The sequence below is a fragment of the Urocitellus parryii genome, chromosome 4 (genome assembly GCF_045843805.1).
Source record: "Urocitellus parryii isolate mUroPar1 chromosome 4, mUroPar1.hap1, whole genome shotgun sequence".
In the NCBI taxonomy this organism is placed as follows: Eukaryota; Metazoa; Chordata; class Mammalia; order Rodentia; family Sciuridae; genus Urocitellus; species Urocitellus parryii.
In genome coordinates, this window is record NC_135534.1 from 176052644 (window position 1) to 176069447 (window position 16804).

The following is a 16804-nucleotide window of genomic DNA, read 5'->3' on the forward strand; positions in this document are numbered from 1 at the left end:
TCCATTTCTTCCATGCTTCCCCTGACCCCCATTATGGATCAGCATCCACATATCCCAGAAAACATTCAGCCTTTGGTTTTTTGGGATTGGCTTATTTCACTTAGCATGATATTCTCCAACTCCACCCATATACCTGCAAATACCATGATTTTATTCTCTTTTAACTATAGATAGACATTTTAATGGCAAGATGTGAAATTGAAATCAAATTTGGGGTCTTTTTTTTTTTTTTGGTTTTCGTTTTATTTATTTATTTTTTCTTTAGTATATATGACAGTAGAATCCATTTTGATATAGTTGTACAAGCATGTACATCTTATTCTAATTAGGACCCCATTCGTGTGGATGTACATTTTAGGTCTTCTTCTGATCTTTATTCAAATCATTGAGCCTTGAAGCAAGCCACATGATCTATTTGTACTATTTTCTCCTTTGATAAAATAACCCTTTTCCTCAAAAATTCTGAACTATCAAACAATAGAATCCACATTCAGTGAAACAATAATACAATCTGATCCAAGATTCATAAAAGATCACACCATCATCAGCATTGTTAGCATTTCAGGCCCCATGCTGGATCTTGGGAAACAAATCTATATAAAGTGCGATACTTGCTCTTTAACAGTCAAGTTGAGGTATGATTGATCTATCTGTCTGACTATCTGTCACACTATATTATAGGGCCAGATGGTTGCCAGGTAAGTGGCTAAAGTTATGCTGTAGGGGATTTTGAGAGCAGGAGTGATAACCATGAGAAGTTTTGTGAAAACCATGAAAATGAGTTTGAAACTGGACTCACTTTGACTCAGCTGAGTTTTAAAAAAAGGAAAAGAAGGAGCATAGTAATCAGGATAAGATAAATAGAATTAGCAAAAGCTTAGGCACATCATAATGCTTAATGTATTCTGTTAACAGTAACTAGGCTTGTTTGCTTAAAATCAAAAGTTCAAGTAGGGGAAAAGTAAGAATGAGAGAACAAGAAAGTTGGAAGAGTGGGGAAGAGCTAGAATGTAGAGAGCATGTCAGAGTTTTAGACTTTGTACAATAGGTAATTGAGAACCATTAACTTTTTTTTTTTAATATAAAGGTTTTTCTTTCTTTTATTTAAGTTGTTGATGGATCTTTATTTATTTATTTTTTAAGTGGTACTGAGGATCGAATCCAGTTCCTCACACATGCTAGGCAAGCACGCTACCACTGAGCCACAACCCCAGCTCAGGAACCATTGATTTTTGAGCAAGGAAGAGATAAGACTATGATTTCGAAAAATTTACCTGTGATATATAGAATTGTTCAGTCAGGGATGGTATGTGTTTAGTTATTACCTATTGCAAGACCCATGACGGCCATCATTTATACAATATTGAACTTTCCCGCACTGAGCCTAGACTTAACTTTAGTATTTTCCTCATCTTTGCATTACATGCAGCCAGTTCTAATTGGGCAATTCTGTAGAACTCTGTCACCTGGTTGAAAGGGTGGGAATGGAAAGATAGTTAGCAAAGCCACATTGTCTGCATAGTTCAGGTATAAGCTTTGTCCTGGAGTAATGGCAGTGGGTCTAGAAAAGAAGGATGAGGTATAATAAATTCAGGTAAACTTACTTGGCCAGATTAGCATGATGAAGGAAAAAGAAGGAGGGAGAAATTTAAAAAAAAATACAATAATACTCCATACTCTGAGACTTTAGGGTGAATGTGGTATACCCTTTGTTTATAAAGGGGAAAGAATGAGGGAGAATATGTTAAATGCTGATGAAAGTGTTAGCACAGAACCCCAAGTGTCATGTCTGTGGGAGATGTTTCATAAGAGTAATTTACTCCTGGTAGAAATAATTAATGTTCTGTATGTTTTTATGTAAAATACCTGAGTTTCAAAAGTCATTTCCTTTCCATCTTCTGCTTTATCAAAGCTTTTTATTTGTAAATTTACAAACAAGTTGTCTGATATTGTAGTGATTGTATGATACTGATAAGCTAAGTAAGTAGTATGCCATATAACTTAAGAATGTTCTAAGACAGCCAGAAAGATCTTCTTTGCCCCACTTCCTTACAGCAGTAAGGAGTTCCCAAATTAGAGGGGGGAAGGAAACTAGATTTAAAGTTAGGTAGTCAGTGTAGTTAGGTAAATCGGGTCTAATACCCAGTGAAATCTAAAATGGAGGCCATGCTGAGAGTGATTCCAGGAAACGCCAGACAACTCATGGAATGTTAATGAAGTCCGAAAAGGCCCTAGGCCAAAGTCCACCTCAAAGAAGTGTTAATGAACAGCCCCCAGCAGATTTGAAGATAGCCCATCTCAAAGAAGTGTTAATGAAGTCCTTCTTGCTCAGACTACTTCTTTGGCCCACTTGTGTCCCACCCCTCAGGCCTTCCCACCTACATTCCATCACTGAAAGAACTATAAAAAGGGGAGACAACTGCACTTCCTCGGATTCCACCTCTTGGATCCCCTTCTTCCTCTGGAAGAAGTCTTTTCTGCTGTCCTTTAATAAACTTCTAATTTCTACTCTGAAAAAAAAAAAAAAAAAGAATGTTCTAAGACACATTGTTTGAGAGTGAGAGTCTCCTGAAAATTAAAATAAAAACTTTTGACTTGTTTTTGTATTTGATGGTGAGCTCATCCAAATTCCTGTCTTTTATTTGTTTCTGCTTCAGGACCTTCCTCTGTGCCTGGAACATACTGTTTTAAAAATCAAACAGTGTTGCTATTATCTCTAATTTATTTTATCTTTTAATTCAATAGTCAAAGAATCTGAGCTTGGAAGATGTGACAAGTGATGAAAATTATGTGGCTGGACTAATAGACTATGAATGGTGTGAAAACAATTTATCAACTCCCCAAACACCACAGGTTAGTAGTTGTTATTACTATTTAAGGCAGAATAGGCCTCAATTATAAAAACACCTAGACTAACATGATGAGATCAAGTGTGTGACTGCAGATTTATTGAATAACAACTGAAAATATTATTGAGAGATTATTGGAATATTAATGAAAGGGAAGGCAATTATTATCAAGTTTAAAAAAACCAAGATTGAGCCAGGTGTGGTGGTGAATGCTTATAGTTCTAGTGACTCAGGAGGCTAAGGGAGGAGAATTGTAAGTTTCAGGCCAGCCACAGCAACTTAATGAGCCCCTGTCTCAAGATAAAAATTAAAAAGGGATTGGGCTGTATGTAGCTCAGTGGATTGAACAAGGTTGTGTTCAATCCCCAGTACCAAAGAAAAAAGAAAAGCCATGACTCCATTTTGTAGCACTATGTTCTTCCTTTAAAAAAAAAAAAAACAAAAAAAAAACAACTTAAACATAATTTACATGTAGCTAAGTGGTTAAATCCTCCCTTCCTGGTATATAGATCTATGTTACTTGTCAGTAGAACAGACTAAAATAAAATAATCTACATGAATTAAAAAGAACTGGATATACATTTTCAAATTTCCTGGTATGGCCAATAATAACCTTTAAAAAAAATTTTTAAATTTGTTCTAATTAGTTATATATATGACAGTACAATGCATTTTGACACATTGTACACAAATGGACCACAGATAACAACCTTTTGATAGTATCTGATGTTTAAAATGTGTGGTACTGAGGTTCGAACCCAGGTAGTATTTAATTTTAATAAAAATAGTGCAAGGTACTTTGGAAATGATTTAAGCATGCTGCAAAAAAATTGACTTTTCTTTTTCAGTGTGCTTTGTCTGGTAACTTTCTTTTTTTCCAGTTTACCAAGCACTGGACAGAATCAAATGGTCTGGAGTCTAAATCATTAACTCCAGGATTATGCAAGTCATCTGCAAATAAATTAAAGAACAAAGAGAATGTATATACTCCACAATCTGCTGTAAAGAATGAAGAATATTTTGTATTTCCTGAGCCAAAGACTCCAGTTAATAAGAACCAGCATAAAAGAGAAGTACTCACAACACCAAATCATTACACTACACCCTCAAAAGGTATATGCTAAGTGAATTAGGCAATGATCAAAATGTTTCAGATTTCATTGTTCGTACTGTGTTAAACATATCATCAGGTCAGAAATTACTAGCATTGCTGTCAGGAATTTCTAGAAGTCAAGTTGCTTCTTATTGTATGCTATTTGTATTATTTGAAATGAAAGCATATTAGTTAACTTCTAATCATTCTCAAATAATACTGAGGGTTTTTTTCTCCACATTTAAAATATTGAATCATAGCATCATAGGGTAGCACAGTTGAAAGAGCAAGTTAGAGCTTGTCTAATCCAACTCTCATTTTTTCACATCTTAGAAACCTGACTCAGAGGGCTGAAGTGATTTTCCTAAGGTCATATATTCAGGTTTAGACCTTGCTTGCTGAGTTATTCCCATTTAGAATGACTCAAACCAAAGTCTCTGCAGAACCCTTCTGGATACTCATCTGGATCTCCACATCTGGTTTCTGGTCCTGTTTTCCCTGTTGTTATTACTCGCCAAACACAGTATATAGGGTAAATCTGTGATGTCCCTTAGGTATCTAAGTCTATGTCTAGTAATCACAACTCTCATTGCCCTTGGTTTCCTCTTTAGTTTAAATATTACCAGTTATTTAAACGGTTTCCCTTAACCCTTTGGTTACTGGCCTCAGCTGGATATATTCTACTTTTGTCAATGTGCCTCTTAAAATATGGTACTTAGGATAAAAACCCAATTTTCTAGGGTTACTAAGAAAATTAAACAAGATAAGACAGTCTTACCAAGATAAGGTAGTGTCATGACAGCAGACTCAGTCATGTTTATTATAGCTGTGCATAGTATGTAGTAGGGTCATATTTGCCAAATGAAGGAATAAATTAGGGCCTAAATGAATTTTATTTACCTTGAGCCAGTCCATGTTTCTTTTAAAAATGACACATAAGCTTTATTAGCCTTATTTCCAGTAATCATGACCTTCCCTTGTTTTATTTTAAAATCCTGGGAACTCAAATTCTGAAACATTGCCTTGTGAACTGCTGCTAAACTGCTTTTTGTGCTTCTAGTTTGCTAATGGAGTTGATAACCAGTTTCAGTGGTCAATCTATTATCCATAAAGATATTATGGAAGACTTTGCCTGATTATTTGCTAGAAGTCCCATTATTGTGTTAATGGCATTTTTATTTTATCAATTCAAGTCCCAAAAAATGTGAGGCCAGTTTTGTGTGATGAGTGTTTTTGTTTGGTTTCCTGTGTTACAAGGGTTCAATGTGATAACAGCTACATGTAGTAGGATCCCAAGGTTGCTATGATTTTATCTTTTTCCAATGAGGTATCTCATTCCTCTGTTATTTCTCTCAATATAACTATAGTGTCTTTTATGAGTCATAGATTGGTCAGGGAAATAAGATGAACCTTAGCTCACCTTATTTTATTAGTGGATTTTTAAAAAACCTGTTAACAATATAATCTTTACCATTATTGATACTTTTTATGTAACTGAAGGTTTTTAAATGTGAATGGTTTGAAATTTATTATCTTGAAGTGTCATCAGTTAACGTATCTTGTCCCTGTGAGATTGTGTTGGTCAAAAAGCTTTTATTAGCTGTTTTTCTTTAAATGTAAGAGCTGCCTAAGAGGGAAAGTGGCTGAAGCTATAATTGATAGCTTCCATTAGTGTATTTTACTTTTGCTGTGAGTTATTTTTGACACAAACATTAATTTCATTTTTGTGACTCCTGCACAATCCAGTCAGTGAGAGTTTTCAGAGGACAGCTATGTGTAGTAGCAGATACTTTCAGGACACAAAGATGAAAATTATTTTCATGGGTACTTCTGATTGCTCTTATTTTCTTATTGTGGAACTAGAGAAAATAAAGCTTAATATTTATAAATAAAATCAAGCCTACAATCTCTCTTGAAAAACTTGATATCATATCTTTGTTATTATAAAATAAATATTATTTCTAAAAGGTATAAAACTCTTAGATCATGAATGAAAAGTTAACTCTTTAGTAGTAACCAGATTTGTTACTGAAAAATTGATACAAACTATCTTGAGATTCAAATACCCTAAATAAAGTAAAGCACAAAATTCAGGAATTGGGAAATATAAAAAATAATGGAGCTCATATTTCTTTTTTTTAAAGTTTATTTAATTTATTTATTTTTATGTGGTGCTGAGGATTGAACCCAGTGTCTTACATGTGCTAGGCAAACCCTCTACCATTGAACTACAACCCCAGCCCTCATATTTCTTTAATAATTTTTATCAAGCATTTTCAGGGGACTGATCACTTTGCCTAACAGAAGTTGAGTAGGGCTGGGAATGGAATTAACACCTTATAATGCTACATCAATTATGGCATAAACTGGGGCCCTTGAATGAATATAAATTGATTTTTATTTATAGAAGAAAGAATCATTAATCATGAAATCTATATTTGTATGATCTATTTAGATGTATCATAATAATATCATAAAATATATGGCCTCCGTTTGCAGGAAAGAAAAGAAGAGCCACACATCAAAGACAAAATGATTTTGTTTTTATTATAAAACACATGGATATACTTCCTTTAAAAATTTGATCTGGGGGGCTAGGGTTGTAGCTCAGCGGTAGAGTGCTTACCTAGCATGTACAAGGCCCTGGGTTCGATCCTCAGCACCACATGAAAATAAATAAATAAAAGGCATTGTATTCAACTACAACTAAAATATAAATATTTTTTAAAAAATTGAGCTGCGTGCAGTGGCAGTATACCTGTAATTCCAGCAGTTCAGTAGGCTGAGCCAGATGGATTTCAAATTTGAGGCCAGCCTTAGGTACTTAGCGAGACCCTGTCTTAAAACAAAAAAGACTGGGGTTTAAGACTGTGGTTGTAGCTTAGTGGAAAGCACCTCTGTGTTTAATCCCTAGTACAAAAAAACCTTAAGAATTAGAGTCTTTAACATCATTGGGTAAATAGTAACAATATTTCAAGTCAATAGGTAATATATACAGTATTGGTAGAAATTTTGGAACCGTAGTACATCATCTACGTATGGTTTTTGTTTTTTGTTTTTTCTAATAGCTAGAAACCAGTATCTGAAAGAAACCCCAGTTAAAACATCAGGAAATTCAGCAGGAAGAGACAAGTTAATGACAAGTGTCATTAGCCCTGAGAGGCGGTAGGTATTCAGTTTTTCAGACTCTGAGCTTTTTTGGTATATGTAATGAGATTTCTCTTTTTATCTTTGATAACTCTAATTAAGGGGAATCATGACATATATACTCTATAGGAATGTCTGCAAGATGATGGTCTGTGACCATTACCAGAGCTGTTGGCTCTGCCTTCTTCATGAAGTGGAATTATAACTGATTAGCAGTGGGACTGGCACGGTTTCTTAAAGTACAGATGGGAAGACAATGGCCCTGCCTCCAGCTATCTAGAGTTCCCTCTCTGAGGCTCATCTTTCCTTGCTCATCTGCCAGTAGAGCATAGGTATCTACTCACAACAGCTTCCCCCAGATAGTAGAGATACTAACTGGGTGTTTCAAAGAAAACCCACCACTGTAGGATGAAATATTCTGCAACAATAAGGGTCACTGTCTTTATAACTTTTTTAAAAGCATGATACATTTTGGTGGACAGTTACAGTGATTAGAACGTGTAAATGACCCTGTAGAATTATTATTAATTTTCTTGATGTGCTAATGATATTGTGGTTATGTAAGACCATATTCTTATGGAAATGTATACTGAAATGTTTCAGAGTGAAGTGTCATGGTATCTTCAGATATCTCAGCAAATATTCACATACATTTAATGTATTTGTACACATTAAAGAAAACCAATGTGATAAAATACTAACAGTTGTTGAAACTAGGAGGACATATAGGTGTTTGTTGTATTATTATTCCCATTTTTTAGTATATTTGATATTATTAAAAAGGGGGGGGTGTAGTTTTGTCAACTAGCACTTGCTTGGGGTGAGGGGACTGACTCCTCTCCAGTGGGATATGGCTTTAGTTCCCCTGAGGATGAGATGATCTGGCCCAGGCATACCTGGTTGAGGCACTCCAATGTGTGTAAAGGGACACAACAGGGCCTGTAAGGGCCCAGCAGGCGGGGAGCCCAATGCTACTTGTACTTTGTTTTTTTAAGGTGCCGCTCAGTGGAACTAGATCTTAACCAGGCACATATGGAGGATACTCCAAAAAGAAAAGGAACCAAAGTGTTTGGGAGCCTTGAAAGGGGGTTGGATAAGGTCATCACTGTACTTACCAGGAGCAAAAGGAAGGGCACTGCCAAAGATGGGCCAAGAAGGCTAAAGGTAAGTATATTGGAATTCTCTAATATAGATTTCAGAAGATGATTGCTTTTGTTATTCTCTTTTTATTTTTATTTTATTTTTTTGTAGTTGTAGATGGACAGCATGCCTTTATTTTACTTATTTTTGTATGTGGTGTTAAGGATTGGACCCAGTGTCTCATACATGCTAGCCAAGTGCTCTGCCACTGAACCCCAGCCCCAGCCCTGTTATTGTTTGTTTTTAAGAAAAATACTGAATGAACTGATTGGTGTTTTTTATTTACTTATTCTTTCCCCTGAATTTTGGAGCACTTACTATATGCATTTTCCTATGCAGTGGACTTTCGGAATGTAGAGGTAAATCACATAAATTCTTTCAAAGAGCATATGACTATAATTTAAATATTAAAGATCAGATGGAGGGATTAATCACCGAGGCAACATGGAGGGGGGGAGGCATGGGGAATGAAGAGCTGCCTTGAGGATGGGGGCTGGAGCTTAATTGTTGTATCTCTGGCACATAGAAGAGTCCCTGCCACATAGGTACCTTGGAAGGCCCTCACAAAATATTAGCATATGTGAGAAGTTGATTTAAACTTTGAATGTCAGGTGTGTGAGGAAAATAATGAGGAACAGGCTGGGAAGGAAGGCCAGGAGGTCCTAAAGGGCCTGGCTAAGAGGTTTGGATCCTTTTTTGATAGAAGTGTCTGCCTTAAAATGGGTTAATCTGTGAGTAGTATGAACAATATATTTAGTAGGGAAGGAAAGGAAAAATAAACTGCTTATTTTAAATAAAATGCTTCTTCTTGGATTCTCTCTGAGCATTCATTCAAACATCCAATGAATGGTGTTTCTATTGGGTGGAAGGGAAGAAGTAAGAGGTAAAGGGATGAATAAGACACAGCTCATTCCCTTGAGGAACCCATAGAGTGGCATTGAAAACAAGCTAGAACACTACTCTGACACCCTGGGTTCAGTGCTGTAATAACTATAAGTTCCAAGAGGGGGGGACCCAAAGGAAGGATGATAGTTCTTATGATTTGGGGACTGGGTCTGTGTTTAGTTTTTGTACCAAGACTTTGAGTAATTTTGCATGGTCTAGGAAAATGCTGAGCAGTTGGTCAGAAAGGTGCTTGTGAAGAAAATGTTCTGTAGTCCCATTTATGCCCTGCCTCAAAATGGAAGATGGGACTTGCCAATTAGTATTGGTTGTTGTCTTGTTGAATTGATAGTACACTGGGAAATTTTATGTAATGTATGGCTATTTATTCACTATACATATTTTATTCTTTTATTCTGAGATTTCTTTATTTGGAGACAGGCGGTATTTCAAATTCTAACATTGGGATTAAGAAAAACATGAAATAAGTAAAATTAAAGAAAGTTGTCCAACTACAGGTATTATTGAGAAGCTAAGCAGATATCAAATATTAACGGGTAATATTCTAAAACTTTACCCATGTATATTGTTTGGAACCTCACTGCATTTTTCAAAAGAAACTGCTGTGGTGTTAATTGGTGTTTCAGGTAGTCTCTGAGCACTTCCCCCATGTAGAAGAAAAACTATGAAGATTGGAGATCAGGAGACCTGGGTTCTAGCACAAGTTTTGTATTGTATAGTTTGGACAAGTACTTTTATCCTGATTTCTATAGTTTCTTCATTTGTGTAATCTGGAGATAATGCCTACCCTGGCAACCTCATAGAGCTGAACTGTACAAACAAGCTGTACAATTGGATATGGCATTGCACATGGAATGCTTTATTAGTATAACCTATCATTCCAATGTTAGGGATTTTTATCATTGTTGAGCATTTTAACCCCAGTATAGCAGAACCACAGTCTTAATTAGCACAAACCGAAGATCTGAAGCTTGATATAACTTTGCCTTTTTGAGTCTTTTTAATGCAGTAAGTTTTTGAAGGCCTGAAGGACTGGCTTTAGGAAATCTCATTTTTTCTACTAACTTCTTATATTAAAAAAATAAACTTATAGAAAGCTTCTAAGAATAGTAGAACAATTAGTTTTCTTTTGGGGGGGTGCACCAGGGATTGAGCTCAGGGGCATTCAACCATTGAACTGCATCCCCAACCCTATTTTGTATTTTATTTAGAGACAGGGTTTCACTGAGTTGTTTAGTGCCTCGATTTTGCTGATCCTGCTGTCTCAGCCTCCTGAGCTACTGGGATTACAGGTGTGCACCCTACCTAATTTTAGTTTTTAAGATAGCAAGTCATATGCAGTTAAGCCCACTTTTAGGAAGCAATCTATTTAAAAAAATCTCAAATTTAAAGAGATAAATTAGGATTATTCTTTATTTTTCGAAAGCAATAGATTGTGATTTGGAAATGTGTGATTTATTACCATCTTAACAGAACTAATTTAGTTTGATGATGAGCCTTGGATTGGAAGCTAGGAGATAGATGGTCCCATCCTGATTGTACTGCTTATTCCCTTTGTAATTTGAAGCTGAGGTTCCCAAACTCCAACCATTAAACACTTGCCTTCACAACATTTGCTTATTGACATATCCTCTGAACTATTTTTGATCTGATATTTTGTTTATGGTGATCTTCTTTTAAAAAATAGATTTATATAGGTATTATTGACATAATAAGCTGTACATATCTGAAAAGTACAATTAATATGCTTTGGCATTATATTTATATATGCTTGTAAACTTAACACAATCGAACCAACTACCTTTTTTATTTTTATTTTAAAATTTTTTATAGTTTTTTCTTTTTTAAAATATTTTATTGATTTTATTGTTTTACAACTATCTTTTTTAAAATTTAAATTTATTTAAAAGAAAACTGTTATTTGTTTTTGTTAATTTTTACAGATCAGATTGAAACAAATATGTAAATATTAAAGTAAAAATATTTTTCCATGTGCCATCTGAGTTTTCTTGGATATCTCCAGTGATAATTTATACCCCACTATGGGAAACTCTACCTTAAATTTACATTCTTTCTTTGGGGCACATACGTCTTAATTTTGAAAATTAAGGAAGCTGGTTCTTTTCTACCTCAGCACTTTGTTATTTATAAAAATAACTCAAATCTCAAAAAGACATAGAAAGTATGATTTTGGCAGTAAGAGAACTACTAGGAATGTGCGGGTTTTGTTCTTTTCCAATACCTAGTAAACAGAGTCTATCATGTGATAAGTATCCAATATATCAAAAAATAGTTGTTTGCTTATTTATTTATTTTTTTTGTGGTACTAGGGATTGAACCAAGGGATGTTCTACCAGACCTACATCCCAGCCCAGTCTTGCTAAGTTGCCTACTTGTTAGGTGTGCACCACTGCACCTGACTCTAGTAAATAGTTGTTGAATAAGTGAATATATGGATATCAATTATGAATGATTATCTTAGAATTATGATCTCAGTCAATGAGGAACAAAAATAACATTACTTTTTTAAAGGAATACCTATTATATTCATTTCCTTATTGAATTGTCATAGAATCAGCTCCTAGAATTCTGTAATAATCTTTTTAAAAAAATTTTTTTAGTTATAGTTGGACACAATACCTTTATTTTTATTTGTTTTTATTTTTATGTGATGCTGAGGATCGAACCCAGCGTCTTGTGCATGCTAGGTGACTACTCTACCGCTGAACCACAATCCCAGCCCCCTATTATAGTCTTTGAATATTCCAGAAAGAATTAAGGAAACATCCAACTATATACAAGCAAACTTTCTAGGGCATTTGTTTCATATTCCCACAGTTTACATTTTAGGACTATTAATGTCTTTATCTTGATATGAGAAGGTAGAATTAGGTACAGCTTAAACAGGTAAGTTGAAGCTATTAAATATTTATGTCTTAAAAAATATTGATTAGGTCTGGCATGGTGGTGAATGGGCTATTGAGGATCCTGACACAGGACTGCAAATTTGAGGTCAGTCTCAGAAACAGTGAAACCTCCTTGGGGGACGGGAAAGGAGGGAGGAGGATGAAATTGGCAAGAGAGTAAGATGGAAGTATAGAGTGGAATAACTTGGATGAAGTTCCTAATAAACATTGTTTCTCCAAGCTTCCCTAGCACCATCTTAATAGAATTAACCGAGTTTGCTGTCAATTGTTTCAGTATTTTTCTTGAAATATTTCTGCTTGAAAAGATGTTATATTGAGGAATTTTGGATCTCTAGGTCAGATAGGATGGTCTTTGGGCTTATGTAAAGGTTTACTTCTTGTTCCTTTTTTTTTTTAATAGCTTCACTATAATGTGACTACAACCAGATTAGTGAATCCTGATCAACTCTTGAATGAAATAATGTCTATTCTTCCAAAGAAGCATGTTGACTATGTACAAAAGGGGTAAGAAGCAAAATTAGAGACTGTTGCATTTATTACTCTGTATTAGACTTCAAAGAATGTGAGTTGATTCTCTTCCCATCTTACCATTTAAAAAAATTTTTTTCCCATTATTTTTTGAAAAGCTTTTATGGTAGTATCATTGTTCATAATTTATTCTCTTCTATTTGAGATATTAAGGACCCCCCCCCCTTTTTTAAAGCATTTTTAAATTTTTTGATAGTTTTAAATGGAATTACCGCATAGATGCAAACACATTGGTCTTGATCATTGACCTCTCAAAAACTGGAGAAAGTTGAAAGCTACTAATATCTTCCCAGTTTCCCGTGCCTTTCTAACTTCCCGCTGGAATGGAGTAAGGAAGGTCATCATCAGTTCAGAATACCTGTTAAAATTTGTCCTTCTAACAGGGAGCGGCCGAATTTGAATGGCCGGAGCAGGCCCCATTAAGCATAATTTGTTAAAATTCCCTGGTAAGGGCTGGGGTTGTGGCTCAGCGGTAGAGTGCTCGCCTCGCATGTTCGAGACCCTGGGTTCAATCCTCAGCACCACATACAAAAATAAACAAGTGAAATAAAGGTATTGTGTCCAACTACAACTAAAACATAAATATTTAAAAAAAAAATTTCCTGGTAATTCCTGACTTCATTGTCTGACTCCTCTCTCTCAGACTGGACCCTTCCGTGGGCCTTTCCCTGTCACCATCTTGACTCTCCCCCCTTTATATATATATATATTTTATTTTTTAGTTGTAGTTGGACACAATACCTTTATTTTATTTATTTATTTTTATGTGGTGCTGAGGATTGAGCCCAGGGCCTTCCACATGCTAGGCAAGTGCTCTACCGCTGAGCCACAACCCTAGCCCATAAGCACCCCTTTTGAAGTTAAACTTTTATCTTGGAATGAGAATATCTGAACTACCAGTTTTCTTTTAAATCCTGTGTTCCTTTGATTCTCTATTCTACAACAATATTTATAGATTTTTATAATGTGTATAAATTTTAATGTAAATGAATTAGACACTTTGAATAAATCAAAAATTTATAGAGAATCCTTCTCTTTGTGATTGGCTATCTTATAGTACTGGGTTTTCAGTACTTTAAACTTAAACTTTTTTCTTGCTTTTGAGTACTCTGACTCCTTGATGACAGTCTCATGGTCCAAACAGCCAGACCTCTTCTGCTTATCCAAGATCTTCATATTTCTAAGCAATTTCCACTAATTTATGTCTCTAAAATGTTTTTATTAAAGTGACTAAGTAGATTCACTGCATCAAGACAAATTTGTCATCAAGACAAATTTGGCTCACAGGATCACATTTCAGTCCATGGTCATCTGGCTCCATTGCTTTGGGCCTGAGGCAAGGCAGAATATCATGGGAAGAGCACGGGAGAGGGAAATAACTCACCTCATGGAAGCCAGGAAGCAGAGAGAGGAGAACAAGATGTAGTCTTCAAGGGCATGCCCCCAAAGACTAACTCCCATCCAGGTCCACCTCCTATAGTTTCTACTGCCTCCTAATAATGCCATGAAATTGTCCTCAGAGCCCTCATGATTCAATCACTTCCCAAAACCCCATTACCTAGCCTTCAAAGTATGATCCTTTGGGGGATACTCCAATCCCAAATATAACAGCTGTTAAAAGATTTAACAAAAATGTGTAAATAGAATAGTTAGTAAAGAGTAAGATTTTAAGAGACTGTTTTTTTTTTTTTTCTTTTTTTTTTTCTCCCAAACATAGCTTTACTTGTTTCTGTTTGCAAATGCTGACAAACATTACTAATGTGAACCTGGGTTTTCTTCTTTTGGCCTCTTTAGAACACATCTCTCTAACTTACTCTGTTCTCTTCATGCTTAGGGGCATATGTGTGATTCCAGAACTTCTTTTTTTTTTTAATTTTTTTTTTTATTAGTTGTTCAAAACATTACGAAGTTCTTGACATATCATTTTTCATACAGAACTTCTGACTGAGTCTCTGTCACAAGGCTTTGGTTGATCATTGCTTCAGCATGTGATCTGATGTTAATCAATACTTTGTCTTCCTAACTTCCTGAGCAACCACATGGGTCTCTTCCCTGACCCTTTCGTTTTTCTTTGTTTTTCAACATCTTTGTGACAAAGTAGAAAGAAAAGTTTTTTCATTGTTGTAATATTATAATCTCTGTCATATTACATTATTATCTTTTTCCAGTTAGGATAAATTGCTTTTAAACTAAATATTTTATGCTTCATCTTTTTATCAAGAACCTTAACTATAGGGTGCTCCTTTTGGCACTTCTGATATTGACTTCTTATTAACTTTTATTTGTTTGACTGCTTATTTTTAAGTGATCAAGCAACTTCCCCAAAACACTTGACTAACATAACTAGTAGGACAAAGAATGATGATAATTTATGAAACCTCATAAAACATAACAGATTAAAAAACGAAACAGTGCCCAGTTATAGCTTTTAAATATTTAGGGAACCTAAATTTAAAATTAGTCCTTGTTTTTATTGGAAATTAGATAAAACTCTAAAATCAATGTAATTTAAACATAGTGTTGTTTATATGAATTCACTTTATGTAACTTTTCAAGATCATTTCTTTTTTTTAATATTTATTTTTTAGTTATAGATGGACACATATCTTTATTTTATTTTTATGTGGTGCTGAGGATCGAACTTAGTGCCTCATGCGTGCTAGGCGAGCGCTCTACCTCTGAGCCACATCCCTAGCCCCAAGATAATTTCTATTTCTTAAGATAAATTTAAAGCTTCACTTAAACTGGGCCTTTCTGTGAGGGAAGGTAACGTGGCAGTTCTAACTATAAGTGCTCTATGTTTTAATTGTGGGGATGTATCATATCCTTAGATTTTCTTTTGCTTTCCTTTCTGCTATAAAGTATTATAATGATCATTACCTCTTACTACCATTAGAAAATCCTCTAAAATACATGTTCTGTTGGGTTGGTGGCTTCTGCTTCATTTATAAGAAAGAAAGAACTGTCTAGCAAGGTGCAACTACATAAAATATTTTTAATCTTCCTTTTACTTTGCTTTGTTGGGAACATTGTGGAAATGTCCTAATGTTCCTGGATTATACTGCTGAAAGGATTACATGGAGAATGCCAGATTTCCTGAGCATGAATGGCATGCATAGCTATGAAAGAAGGGCTTTTCTTTGGAGCAAGGGAGAATTCTGGTAAAACCTTTTCATCCTTTTCTATCTTGGATTTTCCTTTAGCTTCTGGGAAAACACCAGTCATACTCTATCACTAAAGCATACCTAGGCCTTTTGGAAACCATAAGCAGTAATACATTGCCTAACGTGAAATAATGGCTCATTTCCCTACCAGCCTTTTAGAAGCTTAGAAATCTCTTGTATTATCCAAAATGGTCATGATTCTCCTACTAACTGGTATCTAATCTCGTTTTTCACAGCTATACCCTGAAGTGTCAAACACAGTCAGATTTTGGCAAAGTGACAATGCAGTTTGAACTAGAAGTGTGCCAGCTACAAAAACCTGATGTGGTGGGCATCCGGAGGCAGCGGCTTAAGGGTGATGCCTGGGTTTACAAGAGATTAGTGGAAGATATTCTGTCTAGCTGCAAGGTGTAATTGAATGGTTTCTATCCTGCTTTGACAAATGTGGATGTGATACATAGAGACTGATGTGATTGGTTTGAATTTAAAGTCCATTGGAATTACCAACTCAATTCTAAAGAGCTATCTTAAAGACCAATATAATGCCTTTTTGTTTTTAAGAAAAAGGTATAATTTTGTGGATGAATCCAAGGCAAGTCTGTCATTATCTGTTACTGTCTTTTTTAATCATGCGATGTGTATATTAATAACTATTGACTTTTCTTGATTCACTTTCATATGTGAATGTAAGCTTTTACCTGTCCCTTTTAATGTGTAATTTCTTTCTGAAATAAAACTGTTCGTTAATATAACAGACTTTTCTTCTTTATATTTTATTTTGATCCAAATAAAATCTCTAATGGTTTCCTGACTATTAAGTAGAGACTGTTTGAGTGTGTTTTATCTGTTATCAAACATGCCTTGGGCAGAAAAACAGATAAGAATTCATTTGCATAATTTTTTTCCTGTCTCTTATTTAAGTAGGATTTATTGAAATCGTTAACTAAGTCACAGCTGTGGTTACCAGAGTTAAACAACATATTTAATATGTTGAATAAAAGAGTATTGACTTTAGTATGTTCAGTCAACAATGGTAAATATCTAAACTATGAA

At 34.9% G+C, this 16804-nt stretch overlaps 1 protein-coding gene across 8 annotated transcripts in view; it reads left to right on the forward strand.

The window, feature by feature from the left end:
* Melk (maternal embryonic leucine zipper kinase) overlaps positions 1-16165 on the forward strand; it is a 74008-nt gene extending 57843 nt beyond the window's left edge. For 7 of the 8 annotated variants that reach the window (XM_026379373.1, XM_077797920.1, XM_026379401.1 and 4 more), the window contains 6 exons: positions 2746-2853; positions 3731-3962; positions 7011-7107; positions 8085-8253; positions 12460-12563; positions 15988-16165. In XM_026379373.1, the coding sequence (XP_026235158.1) occupies positions 2746-2853; positions 3731-3962; positions 7011-7107; positions 8085-8253; positions 12460-12563; positions 15988-16165 (888 nt within the window). The remainder of the gene's footprint in view (positions 1-2745; positions 2854-3730; positions 3963-7010; positions 7108-8084; positions 8254-12459; positions 12564-15987) is intronic. The other variant, XM_026379393.1, reaches the window with a different exon arrangement.
* The last annotated feature ends 639 nt before the right edge of the window (positions 16166-16804 follow it).